At 40.1% G+C, this 25,128-nt stretch overlaps 1 protein-coding gene across 1 annotated transcript in view; it reads right to left on the reverse strand.

Moving 5' to 3' along the window:
- The window catches only part of macf1b (microtubule actin crosslinking factor 1b), a 44,968-nt gene extending 20,212 nt beyond the window's left edge, over nucleotides 1-24,756 (reverse strand). The window contains exons 1-23 of the mRNA XM_052143493.1: nucleotides 24,634-24,756; nucleotides 22,796-22,962; nucleotides 22,501-22,660; nucleotides 22,313-22,397; nucleotides 21,963-22,204; nucleotides 17,882-18,019; nucleotides 15,951-16,070; nucleotides 15,751-15,858; nucleotides 15,396-15,614; nucleotides 14,016-14,219; nucleotides 9,752-9,983; nucleotides 9,087-9,313; nucleotides 8,860-8,982; nucleotides 8,669-8,770; nucleotides 8,133-8,234; nucleotides 7,849-8,013; nucleotides 7,604-7,759; nucleotides 4,435-4,632; nucleotides 3,771-3,899; nucleotides 3,468-3,638; nucleotides 1,539-1,694; nucleotides 1,259-1,465; nucleotides 944-1,063 (exon numbers count right to left, since the gene is read on the reverse strand). Of these exons, the coding sequence (XP_051999453.1) occupies nucleotides 944-1,063; nucleotides 1,259-1,465; nucleotides 1,539-1,694; nucleotides 3,468-3,638; nucleotides 3,771-3,899; nucleotides 4,435-4,632; nucleotides 7,604-7,759; nucleotides 7,849-8,013; nucleotides 8,133-8,234; nucleotides 8,669-8,770; nucleotides 8,860-8,982; nucleotides 9,087-9,313; nucleotides 9,752-9,983; nucleotides 14,016-14,219; nucleotides 15,396-15,614; nucleotides 15,751-15,858; nucleotides 15,951-16,070; nucleotides 17,882-18,019; nucleotides 21,963-22,204; nucleotides 22,313-22,397; nucleotides 22,501-22,660; nucleotides 22,796-22,962; nucleotides 24,634-24,756 (3,654 nt within the window). The remainder of the gene's footprint in view (nucleotides 1-943; nucleotides 1,064-1,258; nucleotides 1,466-1,538; nucleotides 1,695-3,467; nucleotides 3,639-3,770; nucleotides 3,900-4,434; nucleotides 4,633-7,603; nucleotides 7,760-7,848; nucleotides 8,014-8,132; nucleotides 8,235-8,668; nucleotides 8,771-8,859; nucleotides 8,983-9,086; nucleotides 9,314-9,751; nucleotides 9,984-14,015; nucleotides 14,220-15,395; nucleotides 15,615-15,750; nucleotides 15,859-15,950; nucleotides 16,071-17,881; nucleotides 18,020-21,962; nucleotides 22,205-22,312; nucleotides 22,398-22,500; nucleotides 22,661-22,795; nucleotides 22,963-24,633) is intronic.
- Between the last annotated feature and the right edge of the window lie 372 nt (nucleotides 24,757-25,128).

The following is a 25,128-nucleotide window of genomic DNA, read 5'->3' on the forward strand; positions in this document are numbered from 1 at the left end:
GTGTTTTCTATGTAGGTTATATTTGAAACTTATATTTCTTTGAGTCGTTTTATTTATTAAATAATGGGGCACAAGAGCAACCCAGAAAAACAACCCAAATGTATCACTTTTAAACATTTAGCTTTAATGACTATTTAAAACACAAATAAATATGAAGATACAAATATATACCAATCTCAATGTAATCGAAATAAGGGAATGGTTCAAGCTAAAATTAATGTAGCATTTTTTTATTTATAGTTTATTAATTATTTAATTGAATTTAAGTTTTATACAGTTCACTGGATCAAGTGATCAAATGTCTTCAGAAGACTTGGAATATAGAGCAGGAGCTGTATCGATTACTTTTATTGTGGATATATAGTGTTTTTTTGTTGTTATTTTTTTTTGTCCTTTTTTAGCTTGTGGAGTCTTCTATAAAAAAAAATTTTTTTTAGTTCAAAAGAAGAATGCAAGTGGCATTAGGATGACCAGGCTAGATAATGACAGAATTTTCAACTATTCCTAGTTATATTTCCTCATTAAAATGAATAGTAATTTTGAAACATATGTATAAAATCATGAGCACTCACATTAAAATGAAGTCATTTGAGTAACCTTATAAAAGCTGTTTTATTCTACATGGAGAGGGTGCACACATGTTTGAATCACATGACCAGCTGAATACTACTCGCTTAATCTCAGTAACCGTCCTGTTACTGGACACTTTTGCTCAGTGATTAAAGTAATCATGACTGACTGTGAACAGTGAATTTCTACATTTGGCATCAGAAACTAAAAACAATTGCATTAGAAAGATTCTGCATCCAGGCCCCTAGGTGTCAGTGTAAGCCCAAGTCAACATATACAAAGAATGACTGAGTTCACCTTAAAAATGGGGCAAATAGGGAAAATCTGACAAAATTAATCTTCTCTCATCTGCACAGAACTGGCTATAAAGTACCTTTTGTTCAGCGAGCTGTTTTTTTATCTCTTCCTGTGACACAGCGATCTCTTTGTGTGTATCCAATGTCTGTTCTACCTCTGTCATCCAGTCCACCAGTAGATGCCACGATTCACTGAACTATGAGGGATAAATACACAAAGCTCATGAGAAGTTCATGGTCCTTTAAGGTATGCAAACAGAATTTGCCAGATTTGTTCCGTAATACCAAGGGCTTATTTCCAAAACAAAGAGAGTACATTGGAAAGGGGATTCTCCATTTAAAGTCATTCTTAGTGTTGAACTATTACAGTAGTTCATATGAGAAGTGACTACCTGTTTGGAATGTCTTTTGACATCCTCCAGTGTTTTTCCTCTCTCTGTGGTATGTTGGAGGAGTTTTCTGTATCGGTCCTGAACGGTCATGATCAGGTTCTGCACTACATCACAGTCTTCCTTCCTGCAGAGTTCAGACAGACAGGTGGCAGCATTCTCCATACTCGTCTTCCTCTCGCTGTAAGACTGCACCTCACTCACAAGCATCTACAAACAAGATGACTACATCAGACACTTCCTCGCCACATGCAAACACAAACACAGGCACAAATACACATACTCTGTGCTCCTGGAGCTGTGAGGAAATAGTGTCCAGGATGAAGCTGGGTGCAGGTAAAGTGTTTATGGTCTCCTCACACTTGGCCATTTTGGTCAGCATGTCTTGGACATTCCTGTTAAACTCTTTTGCAAGACCAAGTCCCTCTGTCAGCTTTGCCTAGATCAAATAAAACAAGTAGATATTTTTGATATTGTAACCACATGAATTTCAAATTCACTAAAAACGTAAATTGCTAATCTAACAATTACCAAAAACTTAAATTAGTTTATTATAGTGCCAACTTGTGCCTGATTTACACGGAATTTGGCATCCAGCCTACTTTTTGCAACCTGTCAGTGTACACCAAATGTCATTATGATTGACTGTTCACAAAGTAAGATGGTGGCTATAATTTGATTGGCTGCTGGCGGCCATCATTGTTGATTTGTCAAAGAAGATGTAGTCTCAGCATCAGACAGCATGGCTACGGACCACCCACGGTCCATGCTCTAACCGTCTGATGCTTATAGGAAACAAAATTGGAAAGCGTTTTCTCAATCAGTCAGCACATATCTGATTGGTAAGTTCGATGGAACTTCCACAAGCAGATGGACGTAGGACTTAGTGTAGTGTTCACAAGTTTCCGTATTGATAGAATGACCGCTTTTGAGGACAAAATAATCCCCAAATTTGCCAAATTAGTGACATCAAGTTTTTGAGGCTCAAAGCATAAAGTACAGCAGATATCCATGAGCGAGCTGCATTCTCTGCTTTGTTTACTAATTTATGTCTGTGAAATTCTCTATGATGAGGTTTCTGTGTTTTCTGAGTCTCTAAACATTTTCCGCTTTGTGTTTTCTGTGCAATCACTTGAGGAGACTCGCACTCCATTATATAAATACATTTTCCCCTCTGTCGGTCTTTTATTATGGTATGATACTATCTATAATAAACCTGTCCCTAAACACCCCGTAATGGCAAAACCGACTGTAATTGGTCACTTCACATGTCAGTTAGAGGGCTTTCCCTGTCTAAATGGGTGATTCTTGGCCAATTGAAGCAGCTATAGCCCCAGACCTATGCCGCAGTCATAGGTCTGGCTACGTGAGACTAAAGAAAATGCATGGGAAGTTCCAATCCCATAATGCACTTGATGAAACTGTTGCAGAGTCATGAAGTAATTTATGGGAAGAAATGGGCAGAATTTGGTCTGCATTCTCAAAATGCTTTTGTGTCGATGTTTACCAAGTTTAGTTCAAATTGGACTTTGCGTTTTGGAAGATACAGGCAGAAAAGTGAAAATGGGCCACGCGCAAACATTTTGTTGCCGTGTAACTCCAAAGCTCTTTGATTCAAAATCAAAATTCATAAAAATGTTATATTATACGATACCTTTTAAACTTAGTCTGAAGATTTAATGACAGTGGTGTTAACAATACTGATGGTGTTAAAAATACTTAGACATTCCTTTTGAACCTTATTCATGGCAGCGCAATCTTTTTAATGGGAATGACAACGAGGCTGTGAAGGATAGACTCACCATTTCTTCAATGGCACGAATGGTATAAAGCTGTAAAAAGCTCCTAGATCACATCTGATTTTCCACAACTCATGTTGTCTGTAGTTTTTTATCAACTGAATGTTCTTGGAAAGATCATTTTTCAATGTTTTGTCTGCGGAACGATCCAAAACACTTTAAACTGCAGTACAGCCCATTGAAGAGACTGTACGCCAATCCCTCACAGCCTAATTTTCATCCTCGTCAAAAATCAAAGATGGCGCATCTGTGAATATGGTCTATTTGAAGAGGTTTTACAAACTAATGGGAAACCTGAAAAACAGATGCTGCCAAGTGTTGTGCCATTAAAAGTATAACAGGATAATAGAACGTTGGTGGCTACAGGTTTCTATAACACTATGCAGAGTGCAAAATATTATCTCTCTCGTCACCTTTCGCTCTTGCATTTGGGCATAGACTGAGCTCCATTTCTGCTCCAGTATGCATAAGCTGTGCTCAGTGCTGGAGCCCCGGGCCACATCACTGCCCTCAAGCATCCTGTGGATGGCGTTGCATACATTTGCATAGGCGTACATTTTAGAATCCATCTCATTACACAACTCCTGTGGTGCAAGACAGAAAAGATTTTGTTTTATAAAAGCACTTAATATACTGAGATCAGAACAATGCAACCACTGCAAACACAATTAACAGGTTTGAGACTCCATAAAGTGAATCATACACATCATAATTACCAAATGAGCATTCAGTCTCTCGTTGGCAGAGTCCGGCATACCCCACACCGTCTTACTGGACGACAGCCTCAGGTCTGTGTGTTCCAGCCACTGCAGGAGATCTTGGATCTCCATGGTTACATCTTGAACCTGAAAGACGAAAATAACCTTGGGATTGAATTATTGCATGAGCTGTATTTTTATATCTTCAATTAGGGGCACTTCTGAGTACTTCAAATTTTTGTTATATAAAAATTGCAAAATGTTCACATAAATACCAAATACATTCAAGTTTGTTTTGTTTTTAAGTTGTTAGGGAAAATAACAAGATTTATCACAGATTTTGTAAAGGTTTGTCATTTTAATATAGAGGGAAAGTTCAAAGGTTTAGGTAGGGGACAAGCCCAAAAATAGTGAATACTGGCAAATGTAACATTTCAACACTATTAAAAATGAAGACAAATGAATTAAAGAGACACAGTACAACATTTAAAGAATTATAGTCTATCCTTGAAAACTAGAATGATTATTTGATTACAGACTTAGCATTTTTACCATCTTCAAAACCACTAGGGGACAGAAAAGTTCCTCAAATTGAAGAATCAACAGTACATCTGAGACTGTCTTAGAACATTCTGTTTGAATTCTCTAATCTGGTTTAATTGTTGCTGGTGTTTGTGGTCACCTGACTAAGGTTATTTTCCAGCTCCAGCTGTCTGCGCTCTGTCTCACAGCGGACAAATTCCCATCGTTCATTCAGCTGTTCCAGACGAGTCTGTAGGACATGTGAGCTGTCTCCTGCCCCAGACTCCAACAGACTTCTGCCGGCCTGGTTCAGAGTGTCCACCGTGTGCACATGGGACATCACATCATTACGGAGAACCTGAGTGCACACGACAATCATCAGAACATGTTACTGTAGCTCCAGTAGGGGTTCCTGTAGCTGGTAAAACTGGGCATTAGAAATACCAGTCACGAGTTTGACTCCCAGGAAACACACAAACTGACACAATGTATAGCTTGAATGAACTGTTGATCGTTTAAAGTGTCTGTTAAAAGCATAAATGTAATGTAACGTGTCATTAGCCATATCACCCTGCAGCTATTACCTGGTTGCCCACTAAAGCTAAGTAGGGTTGAACCTGGTCAGTACCTTGATGGGAGACCTCCTGGGGAAAACCAAGGTTGCTGCTGGAAGTGGTATTAGGGAGGCCAGCAGGAGGTGCTCACCCTACGGTCTGTGTGGGTCCTAATGCCCCAGTATAGTGAGGGTGACACTATACTGTAAAAAAGCACCGTCTTTCAGATGGGATGTTAAACTGAGATCCTGACTCTCTGTGGTCATTAAAAATCCCTAGGGCACTTCTTGTAAAGGTGTGTGTGTGTGTGTGTGTGTAATGTCCCCATAAGGATAGTAAAACCCGAAATTTTTGACCTTGTGGGGACATTTTGTCGGATTCATTTTGCAGAATGTTTTCTGTGATGGTTAGGTTTAGGGGTAGGGTTAGGTTTAGGGGATAGAATATAAAGTTTGTACAGTATAAAAACCATTATGTCTATGGAAAGTCCCCATAAAACATGGAAACACAACGCGTGTGTGTGTGTGTGTGTGTGTGTGTGTGTGTGTGTGTGTGTGTGTGTGTGTGTGTGCGTGCTGGTGCCGCATCATCCAGGTGGATGCTGCACACTGGTGGTGGTTGAGGAGATTCCCCCTATACTATGTAAAGCGCTTTGAGTGCCTAGAAAAGTGCTATATAAATATAAATTGTTGTTGTTGTAAAGGTAAAATGAAATGTATGTCTCTAAAAGACCAAGCAAATACTATGGATATGTTCAGAATGGCTCACTGTTTCTGAAAGAAAGTCGTATGCAACATGTACGGTATATTGTGCAGAGAAAGAACATTTTCTGTATGTATGGAATACCTTGATGACAGTGTTGCAGTATACAACAGAGGACAAAGACTGTATCCCGCAATGCGCTCAATTTTACCTTCTATTGCCAGTGTATATGCATCTTTTTCCTGGTTTATTATTTGATCAGACTGCCAAGAATTCCAACATTTTTACACAAAATAGGATTAAAAACGGTCCAGTCCAAACGTGGATAAAAAAAAAACCCAACTGTGGCTGGTAACATGTGCATGTAAAAGGGCTAGAAATAGCATTTTAGCTTAGCATAAAGCTAAATATTCACATGACGATTTACACAACGCTAACTAGTTCTGCTGCTCCAAACTAACTTCAAAACCCCACAGAGTGTCCACAATCACATCTTTTTCCTCAATGACATCATATCCACCTTTTCACTCATAACAGTGTAAAAGCGCCCTCTGTCTGCTCTGAATGTAACACATTATAAAAAAGTGTTTCACCGCTGTTTAAACCTTCCTCGGGTCGCATCATTTACACGGGTAAATGTTTTCCAAATGATTTGACTAAATATTAAATGAAACAAATGACAATAAAATGCAAAGTAATCTCTTCAGTAATCAAAATACTTTTTGAATGTAACTGTATTCTAATTACTGTTTGAAAGACTTATTATTGCGTACTGCATTTAGTTTGACATAATGAAAAATAATAAGTAGTAAGTAGCAGTGTTGGATAGTAATGGACTACATGTAATCAGGATTACATAATCAGAGCTGCCTTTCCTGATAACGATCAATCTTAGCTCTTAAGAGTGTTTTCTACATACAAGGTTACGAATGTTCTTTTCTTTTTCATGTGCTATCCAAAACAGCACTTCGCAAAAACGCACTTTAAGAGTCGCTGGGACTGACCGGGACTGCCAAATTCACATTCACATTTACTAATGCTTAATGAAAGGTGTGTACATTGGTACTTATTAGGGCTTTCAATCGACTACAATTTTAATGAATTAATTTTAATTAAACTGTATACCGCTTACTTTATTGAATTAATCACATATTACAATATTTGCTGCAAAAGTACCAAAAATAAAACAAATGCAATATATAATGATTAAACATTTATAAATTATAATATTTAAACAGCTATAAATATAATTTAAATATATTAACATTTTTAGGGAGATTAGTAAAAGCACTGATGCAATTCAAAAAGTGGCTTTAGAAGGCAATATATTGTTTGAACAATCATTGAACACAAGCCTATGATTGTCCTACAGTCCACAGCAATCCAATTTGCAATTGACAATCTGTCTTAGGCAGATTTAGGACTTTTCTAATGAAGTCCGATGAAGTCACGTTATAAAATGTGTTAAGTTAAATGCAGTTTGAAACTTTGAATGCAAGAACGTGTCAGTCGTCTTGAGCAGTCTGCTGTCATTGTGGTTTGTTGTCTGCACTGCTGTGTGTTGCATGTACAGCTGCAATTGCGCTTACTGCCCTCTGCTGACTGGGACTCGCAAAAACACGAAGGTGGTACTTTAAGCTTGAATTGCTCAGATGGTAGGAAAATCCTTATTACGGCATGAATAATGGCATTCATTTTTTTATGTGTTATTGTTTATATAATGAATCGCACTGAATTAATGTGTAATATCATCAGCCCTAGTATTTATTACACAGTATTCAGATTAGATAACCTAAAAAGTGTAATTTATAAGATTACATTGCTGATTCAAATTTTAGCTGTGTAATTTGTAATCAGTAAAAAGAACATTTTAGAAGTAATCTACCCAACACTGGTAGCCAGTATACTGTACAAACATGCTATTCAGTACACAATAAATTCTATTCCAGACATTGCCTAAATAAAAGGCTCTCATCACAGCAAAAGTGGAGGCACAACTTTGCAACACAATGCTAATTAAAAAAAAAAACAAATCACTTGAGTGAGATGCTACAGACAGTTTAGAGTTTTTACCTTGTGTTTGGCTAGCTCTATCTCACAGGTCTGCAGGTCTATGCTGATTGGCTGAGAGGCCTTCAGTAGGTCAGCTGTGTGGGAGAGCCAGGTGTGCAACTCATCTAGTGTGTTCTGGAACTGACCCAGTCCTAGCAGTGCACACTCCAGTTGGTGCTGCTCAAAAACACATTGTGTCGAAGTACCGTTTTGATAATAAAGATGAATAAACATGTATAAGACATTTCAACAAGGTGAGATGTTACCTGTCTGCTGACGGTCTCTGACTCCAGGCTGTCCCATCGCTGACGGAAGTCACACAGTGGAGAGATGGATCCAGGCCGTTCGGTGCCAGGAGAAAGACGACACACGAAGCGATGGTTTAGAATTTCGATCTCAATCTTCTTCTGATAAAGCTCCCGTTTAAATTCCTGACATGAGAGGTGATGCCATCATTAGTCTTGATGATTGAACACTGAAGAACTTCAGATTTATTTGTAACACAACTTGCAGTTTCTCAAGGTCAGTCGTTTGTTCAGTAAAGTCTCACCTTCAGGTCATATAGCTGCTCTTTGACTGATCCCAGGTCAGAGCTCACTGAAAACTCCTCAGTGGATTTCAACTCTGCAGATTTCAGCCACTCAAAGAGACCCTTCAAGAAAATTAATTATGATAAGCTAATTCATACAGACAATGACTTGAACATACATCTTCTATGAACAAATTTCCAACTTCAAAACAAGACAAAAGTTCTCAGATAGAAAATAACTTTTTGCAGTGACTCATAACCCTTCAAAAAAATTGCTTTGGTCTCTCTCAGAGGGTCATCCAAATGTTTTGCCAATTAGCAGGAAATTGCCCGTTCTGTCAGAGGCTCATTACTACAACCATAGGGGGGCTTTGGTACAGAAATACAAAATTTACTTTCAACTTAGTCCTTCAAACACTGGGGGAAACAAGAAAGAAGAAGTGCTTTCCAAATATCCTGACTGATGAAGTTTAATTTCCAAGTGTTTTATAGTATGTGCACCATTCATTATGACTGACCTGAAAGGAAGAGAGGCTTGTTTCTCATGGCTATCTCACCTGCATGTTGTCCTGATACTGGAGAGCCATTTGTAAACATTCCTTTAACTTGCTGTTGCACTCTGTCCAGATCTTACTTAGATTGTTCCACGTGCAGTAGAGCTGTGGACATAAATATGTGTACAATCTCAATGGTGGAAAATGAATTTCTAGGGGTTCTAGGGTTTAGTACTTTAATTACAAATACAAACCTCATCTAAACTTTTGGTCACATCCGGTTTGTCTGTGTCACCACAAGCTGACATGAGTTCCATTCCCAGAATTCCTAATATGTCCAGGTCACCTTGCAGCGAGTCAATGTCCTCCCTGAGTGTCTGAGGAGGCAGGACAAGAGGTTGGAAGGTATGAGGAAGAGAGTTAAAAAAACCCAGAGCAACCAAGTGTCTTCATCACAAACAGTTTTATAATTCTACCCTACCTGCATGGTCTCTAGGCTCTGTCGGATGGTCTCAGAATCGGAACGATTGGAGTTGAGATCCAGAACGGCCTGCTGGGCATCATTCAGCCCAGCTGTAACGTCATTCACATCATTCCAGAACCTGACTGCCAGATCCATGACATTGAGAAGCCAGTTCTCCTTCTCCTGAGCTTGTTTCTGAGCCTCCTTCCAGCGGCTTGATAGAGTGAACACCTGCTCCTGAAAGGCTGGATTTGAAGGAGGTGTGACAAAGATCAATTGGGCGTGATCCGATCCGAGTATACCCAGGCCTTTCTGTACACTTAATAATTCGATGTCTACTATCTAGAGTTCAGGCAAACCCATGTGGCAAATATACATTTCGTCACATATCAGATGCTTTTATCCAAAGTGACTTACAAATAAGGAACATAACAAGCAGTACCACTCATTATATTAACATGCAAATGAGCTTTGCGCAAAACTCTTCTTTGTTGCCAGAGGTTTGCTGTAGAAGTGTTCGAATTGTCCATTGTTGCGACTATCGGTAAAGAGCTGCGAACATCTGACAATAATAATTTGCAGATGCTACGTGACATGGTTCGCTTCCATTAAGACAAGATGTGAAATAAGATTAAGAACCACATGCTTCTGCCAGTATGTCATACATTAATTGTTTGGGGTACCTGTGCCAATGGAACTGTTCCCAACTGCCCGTGTGTTGGTCAGCAACTCCTGAGCTTGTGTCCTTACACTGCTGAGGTCCAGATCCAGTTTGGAGAGCTCAGTCAGTGTGTGCCTGTTATCCTGCAGCTGCTCCTGAATTCGTGGGGTCAAGCCCTGCAGAGCTACTGAGGCCTGCAGGTGACTGCACAGACGATCCAATCTCTCTCCAATCAGAGTCATCCTCTCATTCAGCTGATAAAGATGTACAGAGTATAAAAAGTGAGACAAGTCTTTCTTCACCACTTTAAGCCAGCATCACTCTATTTTACATTTACACATTTGGCAGACGCTTTTATCCAAAGCGACTTACAGTGCACTTATTACAGGGACAATCCCCCTGGAGCAACCTGGATTTAAGTGCCTTGCTCAAGGACACAATGGTGGTGGCTGTGGGGATCGAACCTACAACCTTCTGCTTAACAGTTTAGTGCTTTAGCCCACTACCACCACCACCACTCCATTTTGGCCAAGGGTGTCAGACTAGTTGACTGTTTTGGTGAGATCTTGCTCTTCAGTCAGAGATACAGTATGTCACACTTGCTGATTTAAAACGGTGGAGAATTGACAGACATAACGACCCCAGACTCACTCTCTCTGATTCTCTGTCACGTGGAGTTTGCCGGGATAACAACAGAAGTACCATGGGAGAATGAACAGTTGTAAAAGAGTGGTTTAGGATGCCATTCATGAGTTAATTTACCTTGTGAAAGTGTGTGATTGTGTATTTATCCCCTCTAGGCTTGCCGAAGAACGCGTATGTCCATATTCAGCTTTCAGTGAATAAAGAAATGACTTTCCCCTTTTTTATTTCATTGGGCATTTTATTAAGGAAAAACACTTGGTGACAGGATCACAATGGATTGCAATCAGCATTTGTGATGATATGCGATTGATTGACAGAGTGTCTCTTCCCCTCACATTACCATCATTGCTACCATCTACAGACCCCCAACGTGTAATAAAGCCTTTTATTCTGAATCTGTTGTCTATGCTGTGCCTCAAGTTTAAGAGAATTCTTATTTTGTGTGACTTTAACATCCATATTCACTCGAAAAATTCAGTGATGACCAAGGACTTTCTGTCTTTATTGGAGTGTTTTGATTTGATTCAAGTCTGTTAACTGTTCTACACATAACAAAGGTCACACCTTAGACCTTGTTATTGATAATGCTTCATTTGTGACTCAATTTCCTCTGTTGGTTAAGGTCTTTCTAGCCATCTAACCATCTTTTTTAATAAGGAATTACCACATACAAATACTTCCACTTCTCACACTGTACATTTTTGCAAATGGAAATCCATTGATCTGCCAGATTTCACTAAATCTATTGTTTCTTCCTTAAGTTGTTCTTCTCCATCAGATCCCCTTGATGACATAATTTCTCTGTTAAATACTGTACTCATATCTAGCTTGGATACTTCTCTAATGACTATCTGCGCTCAATGAAGGCAGCTTGTCGTAAAATGGAGCGAAAAGGTGGCGTCTTTCTGGATTGAACATATATTACCAGGCTTGGAGAGACCACTTGCTTGATTATAAAGCAGCAATTTAATCTGCCAGATCTCATTATTTTCTCCAGATAATTGTTAACAATCAAAACAATCCTAAACAACTTTTTCATTCTATAAATAGATTGCTCAGATGTAACTGTTACACCATCTTGCCTGTTTCAACTCAACTTTGTAACACATTTCTTGATTTGATTAGCACTAAGATAGACAATGTTTGTAAACACATTCTCACTACTCCTTCTGTCTCTTCTGTTTCATCTCTCAGTCTGTCCTGTTTTCCTGGCACCCCTCTCTTAAAATTCTCTGTACTTGACCATGTTTCTCTAGGTAAAGAGGTATCAGGTATGAAGGCTACCACTTGCATAGCTGATCCTCTACCGACTAGTTTAATTAAATCATGTTTTGCCTCTTTGTGTCCTGTAGTCTTGAGTATAATAAATGACTACTTGCACACTAGTGTTGTGTCAGCAGAATTTAAAAATCGCTGCTGTAACTCCAGTACCTAAGACTAACAACTTTCGTCCCATCTCTAACTTTCATTTCCTTGCAAAATCCTTAGAGCAAGTTTTTGCATCTCAATTAAACAATCACTTCACTGTTCAATCAACAATCTTTTTGAGCCTCTTCAATCCAGCTTCCATAAACTCCACAGTACAGAAACAGCTTTAGTTAATGTCACTAATGACTTGTTAATAGCTTCTGACTCTGGTTCTCTTTTATTCTAATCCTTCTTGATTTCAGAGCCGCTTTTGACACTGTTGATCACACTCTATTATTCACCTGTCTTGAAACTGTCTTGGGTGTCTCAGTGACTGTTTTAAACTGGTTTAGATCATATCCCTCAGGTTGCAGGCAGTTTGTCTCCCTGGGTGGCTGTAATTCAGAGATTGGTTCAGTTCACTTTGGTGTCCCGCAGGGTTCAATTTTGGGCCCCTTTTTGTTATTTAAAGTTTTCCTCTTGGTCAGTGTAACGTCTGAATAATGAGGCTGACGAGGAGATGCGGATCCAAACGCAGTTTGAGTTTATTTGATAACAAAAACACTAAATGAACAAAAGAACAACCCACGATGGGGAAAAGAAACATAAACTAGATAAGGTAACCACGGTAGAGACAAACAGGGAACAAGGGAGAGCCGCAAACATCAGGCAAACATCAAACAACGATCGACAAAGACTGGACAAAGACACGGGGTATAAATACACAAACATAGGAAAGGTGGCCAATGAAAGAACAGAACTCAAACAAGATAACAAGGTGATTAACAGAAACCAAAGGCAAATTAACAAGGGCAGGTGTAAACAATGAACAGTGAACACGAACGCTAACAAGGACTATGGAATTACATAAGGGACTAAAGTGAAAACTAAGAAGTGCAAAAGTGACAACAATGGTAAACAAGAGGGCAACAGTGAAACGAGACAGGGTGGACTATGGAGTTAAATAAGGGACTAAAGTGAAAACTAAGAAGTGAAAAGTGACAAGGTGGAAAACAAAGGGCAACAGAGGGACAAGAGAGGGTAACCGTTACAGTCAGCTCTTAAGATCACTCGGTCTTAATTATAATTTTTATGCAGATGACACACAGATTTAAATGAATGCTAAACCAGGTGATAATGTGGCAATCACTTTTCTTTTACATTGTACTTACATTGTAAAAATATGGATGACTCAAAATGTTCTTTGTCTTAACAGTAACAAGACTGAATTTATGCTCTTGGTTCTCCTTGCCAGCTTCGTAAAGCTGGCTCTTTAACTCTAACCGTGGATGGTTCTGCTTTCGAATTAAAAAAATAAATTAAAAAATCTAGGAGTTATATTTGATGCTAGTTTGTCATATGATCCACATGTGCAGAATAGTGTTAAAACATCCTTTTTTCATCTCAGAAACATTTCAAAATTGCGCCCTATGTTATCTTCCTCTGTGACTGAAAAGCATTGATTATTGCAATGCGCTCCTTACTGGGGTCTCTACATCTACACTAAATAAATTGCAAAATGTGCAAAACTTGGCAGCTAGAATCCTGACTAGCTCCACGACAATGGCCCCCTGTCAGGTTTCGTGTTGATTTTAATTCATGGTTTGGCTTTGCATGGTTTGGCTCCTCAGTATTTGGCTGAGATTTTAACCCAATACAAAACATGTTCTCCGCTCCTCCAATTCTGGTCTTTTATCTGTTCCTCAGACTTGTCTACGCACTATGGGTGATAGGGCATTTTCTTCTTATGCTCCAAAACTGTGGAACTTACTTCCTTTTGATATTAGAGAAGCACAGTCTTTTAGTGTATTTAAAGCTTATCTCAAAACATATTTCTTTAAGACAGCTTGTACTTTATGATTTTGTCTTTTTATTATTTTTATTCTTATTTTGAGTCGTGTTTTATTATTAATTGTTTTTGATGCATGCTTATATGCTCTGTTTTATGCTCTGTGCTTATGTTTTCAAAAACATAACAGTGCCTTGAGAGACCTTTTTAAAGGATTAAGGTGATCAAGTTGTTTTTTTGGAGTGTTGTGGCAGTTTTTGTTGGTGACAGGTGGTCTACCAGCTCTATCCAACTTGACCAAGATTGGCTACTAAGTCTAAAACACATCCACCAACACGCAGTCCAGCTGATTAATGATCTAGATCAGCTTGGACAGCTAAAATATAAACGATTATATGGTAAAGCTAGAGGAACACGTTTATCATTAAGTTTAAATGTGTGTTACCTGTGTGTAGCGGGGCACAGACTCCTCCAGTACCCCGGCAGCCTCTCGAACCTTGTCTCTGATGGTCAGGTGCTGCTCCTCAGTGTCTTTGGCTTTCTGGCAGAACTCTTGTCCCTGAGCTGCATTCAGGTCTGACAGACGCTTGGCCAGCATGCTCAGTTGTGCTATCAGAGGCTTATGCTCTGCTATGGACTCCCTGATGCCCTGTTTGGAGAAAATGAAGTACCATGAACAATTGCTAATATTTGACCAATTGCTAATCTTTGTATGGCACCAACAGAAAATATGTGTGATGGAAGGGGTGTGATCGAGCACCGATTTGTGCACGGAGAGCGAGTTCGGGAGAGTGGTAAGGATTGACGCCTGTGGGAAATAATCTCTGACAGCTGTTTTGTGTTACAGTGAGAGTTAGAGGGAGATAAAGGAGCAGCCAGAGCCTCAGTGGGTGGAGAGAGAGGAGCCAGAGTCCCAAGATGACGCTGTCTATGTTAAAGAGTAGAATTACCTTAGTGTTTACTATTGAGTGATGGAGTGTTTTGTTTTGGTATATATGCTGTAAAGCGACCTATAATAACTGACGTTAAAGAGTGTGAGCTGGTTCACGCTTCCTCATTTTCCTTGAGACTGACCTGAGACCTGTCACACTATGTAAGAAGTCTTATGAGAGCATTACAAAGTTAAATAATGACACAACTATTTGACAGTTGGAGAGTGTGCTAGGGGGCTAGCCAGGCATAACCACACATTTAGGATTAGAGGGACTGATGTAATAGTTAAAGGAACATTAAAAAACTATTTTAGTTGACTACTAATTTGAATATAGGAGGTGTATGGGGGGTAACCCCCTCAGTGTCTATGGAGGTTATGGCTCTGATGATAATAACTACATCATGGTTTCAATACATTTATAATATTGGCCATTAACCCATTAGCCATTAAAATCACGAGACAAAACCCATCTACTGCACAAAAAATTATGCATTAAAATTACCTATTCAGTCCATAAGGAATATTATTTCCTCCTCCCCCTTAAAACTGTGATTTTGGCCTGAACCATCTCTGATTTCTTGACCTTCTTGACTGTATCGTACAGTAAACATTATTCATATTTTTCATATACATATTTTCATAATTTTGACATTATCTACTGAATTGATATTTAATTCATATGACGTTGTGTCAAAAGTTAGTTTCAAACTTAAAACACAATCCCTGCATTCTGAATTGTGCTCTGTCCAGTTTTGTTTGAACACAAGAGAACTTTCTCATCTTGTGCTGTCACTGGTGTCAATCAAGCCTAAATTGTTTGTTGTCTCTACAGTTGTGTGTTGCCTATAAAACAGAAATGCCCTGTTCTGAAGAGGCAGGTATTTGTAGTACCTGTAAGAGGTCCTGTTGTTCTCGGAAAGCCTCGTAGCTGATGGTGTTCAGGGTAAACTGGCTAATAAGGGTTTTGGTTTCCTGTAACCATGGTAACACCTCAGCATAGCCCTCTGAGAATTGAGACAAGAGCGACTGAGCATGTTCCAGTTGAAGCACGACATGTGAATTAGTGGCAGTAGTGACCTGAAACTGCTCCTGTAAGGTATCTAGGCATGACTTTGAAGACAAAAAAGAAGATACAGTAGATATTAACACGATAAAGCACTATTTTTGTTGGTTCTAATAATGGACTAACTCAACTGAGTAAATCTGATTTGTTGAAATATATAAAGAGGATATGAATGAAAGGTACCTGCAGACTCAAGGTCTCCCCATCCTCACTGTACACCTGCAGGAGTTCCATAATCTTCACCATTTTCTCAATGTTAAATTTGTGCTGCAGAATCTCTACAGCAAGTATCTGCAGAACAACAGACAAATATATTTTACATAAATGCATTTCACAATGTAACACACCAAATAGAATGTCTATGTGACTGTGCAAGATCTCACTTTCTGCTCATTGAGTTGGGTTGCAATGACCTCTGGGTCTAGATCAATGGCTGTGAGCTGCTTCAGTGCCAGTGAGGTGTCTCTGAACCAAGCCGACTCCTTCTCAACAGCTTGTTCCAACTGATTAAAGACAGACAGGTTGATACATACGTACTGTAGTAAATATTTATTGTAAAGAAGCTTGTACCCAAAGTTACTTACAATCCACCAGAAGTTAGGTGTCTTGCTCAAGGATACATTGATCATAGCTCACTGACTGATCTTTGCAGAGACTGAACCAGCAACTTTTTGGTTGTCAGCCCTCAGATTTGAACCACTACCCATTACAACACCCACTGCATTTATGACAAACCAAACTGACGTCTAACCATCCGCAGTAGATGAATTACAGATATTAGCAATTTAATTTTCACTAGTTAAAATGCAAATTCTTGATAGCAGTAATGAAATTACTACAAGTGAAAGTGAACATTTTTCACTTAAGTGATTACATTTAAATTTTTTTTTTTGCATTTGGCAGACGCTTTTAACCAAAGCGACTTACAGAGCCTTTATTACAGGGACAATCCCCCCGGAGCAACCTGGAGTTAAGTGCCTTGCTCAAGGACACAATGGTGGTGAGTGTGGGAATCAAACCAGCGACCTTCTGATTACTAGATTACCAGTTATGTGCTTTAGACCACTACACCACCACCACTCTCTAGAAAAACTGAATGCACTAGAAAAACATTAAAGGTGCATTCAGTAATTTTTTTGAGATATCGTCTAGCACTTACACTAAAACCTAGGGGCATGGATGCAGCATTATTTAAACACAATATTTTTCAGTTACTGATGCCATTGTAGAAATTCACTATACACAGTCAGCTATGATTAATTTAATCTATCAATGAAAGTGTCCAATAACAGGACGATAACTGAGATTAAGCGAGTACTATTTGGTTGGTCATGTGATCATAATATGGCAGCCCCATATCTCTCCATGTAGAATAAACAGCTTTCATAAAGTTACTGATATGACTATAGTCTTAACATCATGCAAGCGTTCATGCTTTTTAACTTAAAGTATGTTTCAAAATGAATTCTCATTTCTTTAGGAGCAATATTTTTTTTAATGAAGAAAACATAACAATGCACCTTTAATTTTTGATATCAAAAATGACATCATAACTCGGTGGAGGATGAGAGTGTAAGGGATTTAATGCTCATTGCAATGAATAATGCAACCTATGAGGGGACTAGTTCTTTCAATTAGTCAAAATCAAAGTTAGACTTTGTGAAACGTTTTCTTGAATTGGTGTTATTTTAGTATTTCTATATTTATTCATTATGTAGCCTAGCTGGCTGTGCTCATTAAATGTGCTGCTGATTCATAGCGGGTGACCTAAGTTTGAGTCCCGGCTCGTAAGATCCATTCCCATTCCATTCTCACTCTTCTCTCTCTCATTTCATGTCACCACTCTACTTTCCCTATTCCAGTAAAAAGCCAAAAAAATAAAAAATATTTAATAAAAAAATAAAGCATCATGTTGCTACATATGGTTTAGCTTTCTTTCTTATGATGGAAATAATTTTGACAAGAAAATAAGCATATATAGTGTAAAATCTCTTTTCATCTGCGATTAATCGTGATAAACTAAAAAAATATATGCGATTAATCAAGTAAAAAAAATATCAACTGACAGTACTAATATATATATATACATATATATATATATATGTATATGCTTGTGCTGTTGGTCGGAATATAGCGGGCCTTGTGGCAGCAGAACGCCATCTTACGCTCACAGATATTTGTGACAAGGACTTTCTAATGAATGCCCCTGTGTCATAGTCCGGAATGTTCGGTGAAACAGCAGACTGCCGTGTTCCAGCAGATGCTTCCTCGTAGAGAGAGAGAGAAAAGACTGCCGCAGCTCCGGTGCATTTACATTCAGTATCTTCGCAATGTCCCACCAGTGAGCCGCATAAGGTGACGGACACGAGTTTAGCACCGCCTCAGAAAGATTGGTGTCCTTGTTCATTCCCACCATCATGTCCGTGTAGGCGTATGGATGTTGGACCGTCTCCTTTTAAACAACCAGCAGGACACCAGAAACGAGACTGATGGACTTGCGTGTCGTTCCTGTTTGCCCTTCAGACTGTATTTGGTTGAATTTGCCATTGTTCACAACTTGAACACCTGACAGCCAGACTATAGTTCAGTTTCCCCCTGCAGCTTGCACTGGGGAGCGAACATTATAAACTCACATCCCGAATTCAGCCTCTGTCTCCATGACCAAGGGTCTCGAGACACGTTGTTCCCACATTAGGGGCCATTGTGGCAAACCTGTTTTCCCAAATAAACATTTCCCCCAAAAGGTTTATTCTGTCAGTGGTCCTGCTGATAAGGCATCTCAGGGTGCTCATCTTTTATGTTTGAATACAATAAAAGCAAAAACATTATCAAATGGCACCCCCATTCTAAATGCTAGAGCTCCATCAACTGGAAGTTTTATACATTCAAGTTGAGTATTTTTGCTTCTTGGTGTACAGCGCAAGGTGAAGATTCAGTTTACTGCCCTGTCGGTACAGTGCTGGATATTTTGAAAGAGCATTTTGGGGCCGGGGTTGCCCTGGCAATGCTTAAAGTCTATTTTGCCGCTATAGCAGCTGAGCATACGCTTATCAATGGAGTCTCTGTCTGTAGACACTCTCTTGTCTCTCATTTTAAGCACAGGATATGCAGGCTAAGACCTTTTTGTCCCATTCCTTTATGGGATTTATCTGTTGTGTTAGAGGCACACTTGGGTGCTCCATTTGAGCCCTTGGCAGTCGCTGATAAGTCTGACTCTTAAAAAGGCCCTGCTGGTGATATTGGTGTCGTTTAAAAAGTTTGGTGATTTTCATTCCCTGTCGATTAATCCCTTATGTATGGATTTTGTGCCAGGGTGTTCAAGGGTGGTGTTAAGACCTTGCTTGGGATATTTGGGCTAAATCATTTCACTTGCAGACTATTAAGTTTAGACTTTCTATCCTCCCCCATTTGAGTCGGAGGAGCATGAAAGTTTGCATCTGCTTTGCTCAGTTTGGGTGCTGTGAGATTATGTTGACCGTACTAGCCAGTGGCATAAATAAGAGCAGTTGTTTGTGTGCTTTGTTGGCCACAACAGGGGTGTTACAGTGTCCAAGCAAAGACTGTTAATTTCAAGTGCTTATGAAGTGCGCGGTTTACCTTCGACTTCGTGTATTCAAGCTCATTCTATGAGGAGCATGACATCCTCATGGGCTTTGGCTAGAGGTGCGTCCTTGGAGGACATTTGTATGGCGGCATGATGGTCCTCTCCGCATAAATTTGTTTGATTTTATAATCTGGATGAGGGAGTTGGATCTCTCTGTTGGAACAGACAGTATATGTAATATACTCATAATTCCCTCTGTTTTATTCAGACGCTTTAGCTCGCTTGTGCACCGTCATATGCTTGCCAAACAGCTGGCAGCTACTGTTCACATAGTGTGAATGTATATCTTTCCCAATGTGATTACGCAGCTTGAGATCCTGAGAAAGGGAACGTCTTTGTTAAGAAGCATAGCCTGGTTCCCTGAGTGGGAATGAGATAATGCGTAAGCTATACTCTCTAAAATACTCTCTAGCAGCAGCAAAGGCTTGCACCTTCATGCAGAAAATCTGCTTCAATGGTGCGAAGTGAGTGCCTTTATGGAGCCAGTGACGTAGCTCCCTAGGGGCATCACTGAGTCACCTAATTAGCAGGAGACAGAGATAATGGGGAGCCGGAGATCTGTTTGACATAGAGAGAGAGAGACACACGTGACCGCTGTGTGTGTGTGCGTCTGTGTTTTATACTGGTTTAAGTTGAGTTTATAACATAACATTTTACATAGACAGTTCTGCCGGTCCCCGCATCCTCCTTGCACATCCTTTACCTGTTATATTGGTGCCCGGGAAGGAGGAGGGATGGGCTGTTGTGGAGTCCTCGCCACGGGTATTTGTGCCCCAGTACCTCGTATCATGCCTTCCACCGGGGGGGGCAGAGGAGTCACTGCTGGCCGGTGAGAGATGGAGGAAATGCTGCCATCCACCAGGAAGGGGAGGAGCTATTCCATCCACCAGGGGTTGGAGGACTCGCTGCTGTCCGCCCAGGGAGGCACGGCTGTCATCCGCCAGAGGGCAGGGGAGTGGCTGAGGACCAAGCCACGGCGTGTCCGAGGACAGGCGAGCAAGTTTTTCTCTCTCTCTCTCCCCTCTCCCCTCTCCCTCCCCAGGTTCCCAGGAGGCGGGATGGACCATCGGCTGACAGAACGGCCGGAAGGGTATTGTCTCCCCTCCAGAGATTGGTGGGGGGGGGTTTGGGTAGGCCAGTCTGGATGGTGCCCCAGCCTGAATCGGGCGGGGGAGGAGTTTGACAAGGAGGAGGGCATGGCCAGGCTGTGGGGATGCACTGATCCCGAGTCAGAGAGTGATAAAGTGGAGCCAGAGATGCCAGTTCGAGAGAGAGAGAGAGAGAGACACACACACGCGGCTGCTCTGTCTGTGTGTGTGTGTGTTTTTTTGTGTGTGTGTGCGTCTATGTGCTTTATGTTAATAAACGTGTTAAGTTGAATTATGTCATTAAAGTTTACATAGACTGATCTGCCAGTTCCCGCCTCCTCCTTGCCCATCCTTTACCCATTACAAAATAGTTCACCTAAACACAAACATTCTGTTAAAACCCCCACCATAAAAACTATAAAACAAAAGTATGGTAAAAGTCAACTTCTAATGGCAGAGACCAATCAAATATGTTGACTTTGTTGCATGACATCATGATAATTGGTCACAAGATGTGCAAGAACCAGTGACGTTTGATGTTACTGACATCCAACCTGCACCATAATCGGCATATTTGATTTGGGCACTGCACATGGAGTTTTGATGATTTGATTTAAGAATAAAAGAACTCCAAATTTTGGTAGGTTCTTCACACAAAGTGATCGTATGGCTTTAGAAGTTTCGGAATATAGTGCATGAACCATATTGACTACATTTACAGTGGTTTTATGGTGCTGTTTTTTTTTTGTGCTTTTTGGAACTTGATAGTCAGGAGTCACTATTATCTTTCATTATTTGGAAAAAAATCCAAATAATGTTGAGATTTTACATTTATTTCCCTTTGGTGTTCCACGGAAGAAAGAAAGATAGTCATACCAGTCTGGAGCAAAATGAGGGTCTGCAAATAATAAGAGAATTTTCATTTTTGGGTCATCTATATGGATCTACAAAATGTCCAGATTGTAAAGACAATTAGAATTATAATTTTTTTTATTGAATTTTTCATATATCAAAGAAAATCAACATAAGTAAGTAAGTAAAATTTATTTCTAAAGCACACTCAATCACCGAAGTGCTGTACAGATGAATATACAATACATTCAAATAAAACAAACACGCCAAGTACAGATGAATCTACAATACATTAATAAAACAAACAAGTCATTAAAAAAAAAGACAAGACAATCTCATTTAATACTGCAAAACACTAGAGAAAAAAAATTCGTTTTAAGACTACGTTTAAAAATAGACAGTGATGACGCTTGTCTACGTAATGTGATATAATAGAAATCTGTGTAACTATAGCATCTGTCTTGTTTATAAACAAAGAAATAGATATAAAAATAACTAAAATATGATTTATAGAAGCACAAATATATATTATGACGCTATCACATATCTTGGGTCACTAATGACCTTATACAACTTTTGTAATTAGAAAAAAATATGTTTTTGCAACTTTGGCATTTTTTTCTTGTTGCACTATTAGTACGAGAAAGGTTGAGGAACACTAAAGCGGTAGGGGTATAACTCCAAAAAATGGATGAGGTAAAGGGGGTGGAATGAGGTCCAGGGTCACTAAAGACCAGAGGTATGCGTTTAAGGGTTAAACTATGAGCCACAATCTGTCTGAGATTACACTGACTCAAAAATGACCAAATAATATAACACTAAGAACAAACAATTATCCATGTGTCTCTTACCTTCTGTCTCTCAGCAGAAAACAAGACTGCGTCCCCAGTCTGGCCCTGGATACCAGGCACCAGCAGTTCTCTCTCAATGCGACCCAGCCACAGGTGCAGGTCCTCCTGACTGGAGGTACATCGACTGGAAGCCTCGAGAGCCTGTTGGAGCCTCTGCAGGACATCAGCACTGCCCAGACTCAACACAGAGTACCGGATCCGCAGACTGTCTACTCGCTCCTGTACTAGCTGGGTTTCCTCCTCTTTAGAACAGGATATGAAAGATCAGTATCAAAATGTGTACTTGGAGGTATTTACGTTGGGTTTAGATTATTCATTAAAATTAAGGTAGAAATGTAAGAAAGCACCACCTGAAATGTTTTTCATGAGCTCATGAGCACATTTTTGTACCTTCCCCAAGTCGATGCTCTTAGCTTTCATCGCTTCCAGGACTGCCTGAATGATGATGGTAAAAATTTCTTTATTTCTTTCTGTACTCTCTGCTAGTATGCAAACTAGTGGTTGAACAGTAAAACATTATTTTGCGTGCGCTGCTAACCTTGGCCTGTCCGGTGGCTTCTTGCAGATGGATCATCCCTCTCTCTGCAGAACGGAGCTCAGCTAGGTCCTGATCCACAGACATGAGCCATTGCTGGAGACTGTCTGTCCTCTCCTGGAATAACTGGGTTCTTGGCAGAATGACCTCCAGAATTTTGTGCCTATCAAAATTACCACAAAAAAGAAGCACACACAAAAACTAAAATTATACCAAATGTTTAAAAATAAATAAAATGTACACCTTTCTACCAAGCTACAAAATTGCCTAAAATAAAATGTAATACAATCTGACTTACCTGCTATTGGCGCCCTGAACTAGAGCCTCCCACATAAGTTTGAGTTGTGCAAGCTTGAGTTTGGCCTTTTCACTGTCCTCTCCCTGAAGCCCATCTGCCAGGTGTGGGCCTTCCTGCATCATGGTCTCTATACTGGACCTCCTGTCCTCCAGGAGTCGCTGTAGGAGCTAAAAAAAAATAAAAAGTCCAAAAAATGTGCTTCTTTTCTTTGCATATTTTTGCAACTGCAGGCTGTCCCATTTTTCATTTTATGGTTTAAAAATATGCTCATGAACACACTTATGTGCCCCCAAATAACCATTTTGTAAATCATGGCATGCGCCATTCTATGTTGCTGCCTTCAGGATCTATGTAGACACAGAATTAGCTTCCTAAACAAAATGTTGCACAATATTCCACAAAAGAACACTGCAGATGCTTTTTATGAGGAAGCAAACATCCAATGGGTTTAAAAAGGGCATTTTCTCAGGACTATTTCTACTCCTGGGATCTTCAAGTTTTTCAACGTGCCTTCTCTCTTTGTGGCACTTAAGCAATATGCTTGTATCATGTGTCAGAGGAGCATTGTGAACATCCAGTCGTGTTTCACCTCACTCCCTCAACTAACAAAGATCCCTATTTTTATCTGAGAGTTGAATTACTTTTTTTCCCCATTCTTCCGATACTGTACACAAAGGCTTTCAGAGGCTTATTATTAGTGTGAAATTCCCAATACACTTCTCAATTCAAGAATATTTTAAAGGATAAGGAGCTTTCTAAAACACTTTCATTCAAGAATTTTGATATAGGTTCAGAGCTCGGCAAGGTACTTTGAAACTGTAACTTGTCATAGTTCAACTACAGTTGAGCTACCCCTTAAAAAAAATGACACTGCAAGTTACAGATACAAAGTAGCTAACTACACTATACACATTTAGTGTGATTAATTGTATAAAATTAATGTGTTAAAAAAGGAACACAATTAATTAAGCTCATATACTTATATTAGTTTGGTTGTCTGCCATTAGTATTAGTAACAGTGTTTTTGTAAAAGATCTCTTCTTTGGGTTGCTGTTCCCCTCCAGACTAGCAGGGGGTGCTTTCCTTGAACCATCCATGCCATGCTCCATCCAGGCCTGCAGATGGCACTTATACCTTGAGCTCTGTTTCTCCACTTCTGCAGATGGCATCAATGCCCCTAACCCTGTTCAACACTCTTCTCGTTAACCCTCATTCCCTTCACCTGCATCTAGGCCTTTATAATCCTGTTTGTTCCCTGCCTTTGTGTTCAGTCTTGAGCCTATGTACCCTGTGCCTCCAGTGACCAGTTCTCTAGTTAAGTGTGTTCCTTATTATACCCTATATATTTGCTATTGAGTTTCGCACCCTTGCCACAGAGAGTGGATGGGATCAACGAGCCCTGAGAGCTACCTTTCACCATGCCTTGTCTCCTGAGCTCAAGGACGAGTTGGCGTTCCGAGACCCTGCACCTGATCTCATTGACGTGGTCATCTGGGTAGACCTCAGAGAACGGCAACAGGAGCGACAGCAGGAGATCAGATTGCTTGAGTCCACCAGCCCTATTAAACTGCCTTCATCCCCTAGCGACCCAGAGGAACCCATGCAGCTGAGTAGAACCAGGATATCCCAAGCTGAACACAACCGACGGATGAGGGACAGATGCTGTCTCTATTGTGGTAAGCCAAGGCAAGGCAAGGCAAGTTTATTTATATAGCACATTTCATACACAATGGTAATTCAAAGTGCTTTACATAGAAGAGATTAAAATAAGAATAAAAAAATAAGAATAATTGAAACAGTTTAGAATAAAATAAAATAAAATAAAATACAGTACAAACTGTAAGGCCACTTTCCCTTTGAATGTCCTGAGTTGTCGGGAAAAGCCAACTCTCGTCCAGGAGGAGGGGAGCCAGGGCGAGAATAGGAACCATCTCCTGCTCTGCGACCTCTGGTTTGACCATCCATGCCACCGTCCGGACAGGTTAGTCAATGTACCCCACATCTCCAGCTAAGGGTGGGGCAACACCAGGAACAGATACAGTTCCTTTTGATTCATTCTCGTAAGATCCCTTTAATTCTTGGCTTCCCATGGCTGACCACTCACAACCCACACATTGACTGGTCCCGAGAGGTTGTTAGAACCTGGGGAACCAACTGCCGTGTCTCAGACATCGCCTTCTGCTGTCCCCCCAATCTGCTAAAATCATTCCTAGAACCTTCGCCAGAAATCTCCAGGTGGAGTTCTACCTCTGTTCCCAAGACCCTGTCCACGGAAGTCATAGCTGCTCTCAAGATGGAGCCGGCGAATCCCAAGTGTCGAACACATCTTCCCG

Source organism: Xyrauchen texanus, chromosome 15 (assembly GCF_025860055.1).
Source record: "Xyrauchen texanus isolate HMW12.3.18 chromosome 15, RBS_HiC_50CHRs, whole genome shotgun sequence".
In the NCBI taxonomy this organism is placed as follows: Eukaryota; Metazoa; Chordata; class Actinopteri; order Cypriniformes; family Catostomidae; genus Xyrauchen; species Xyrauchen texanus.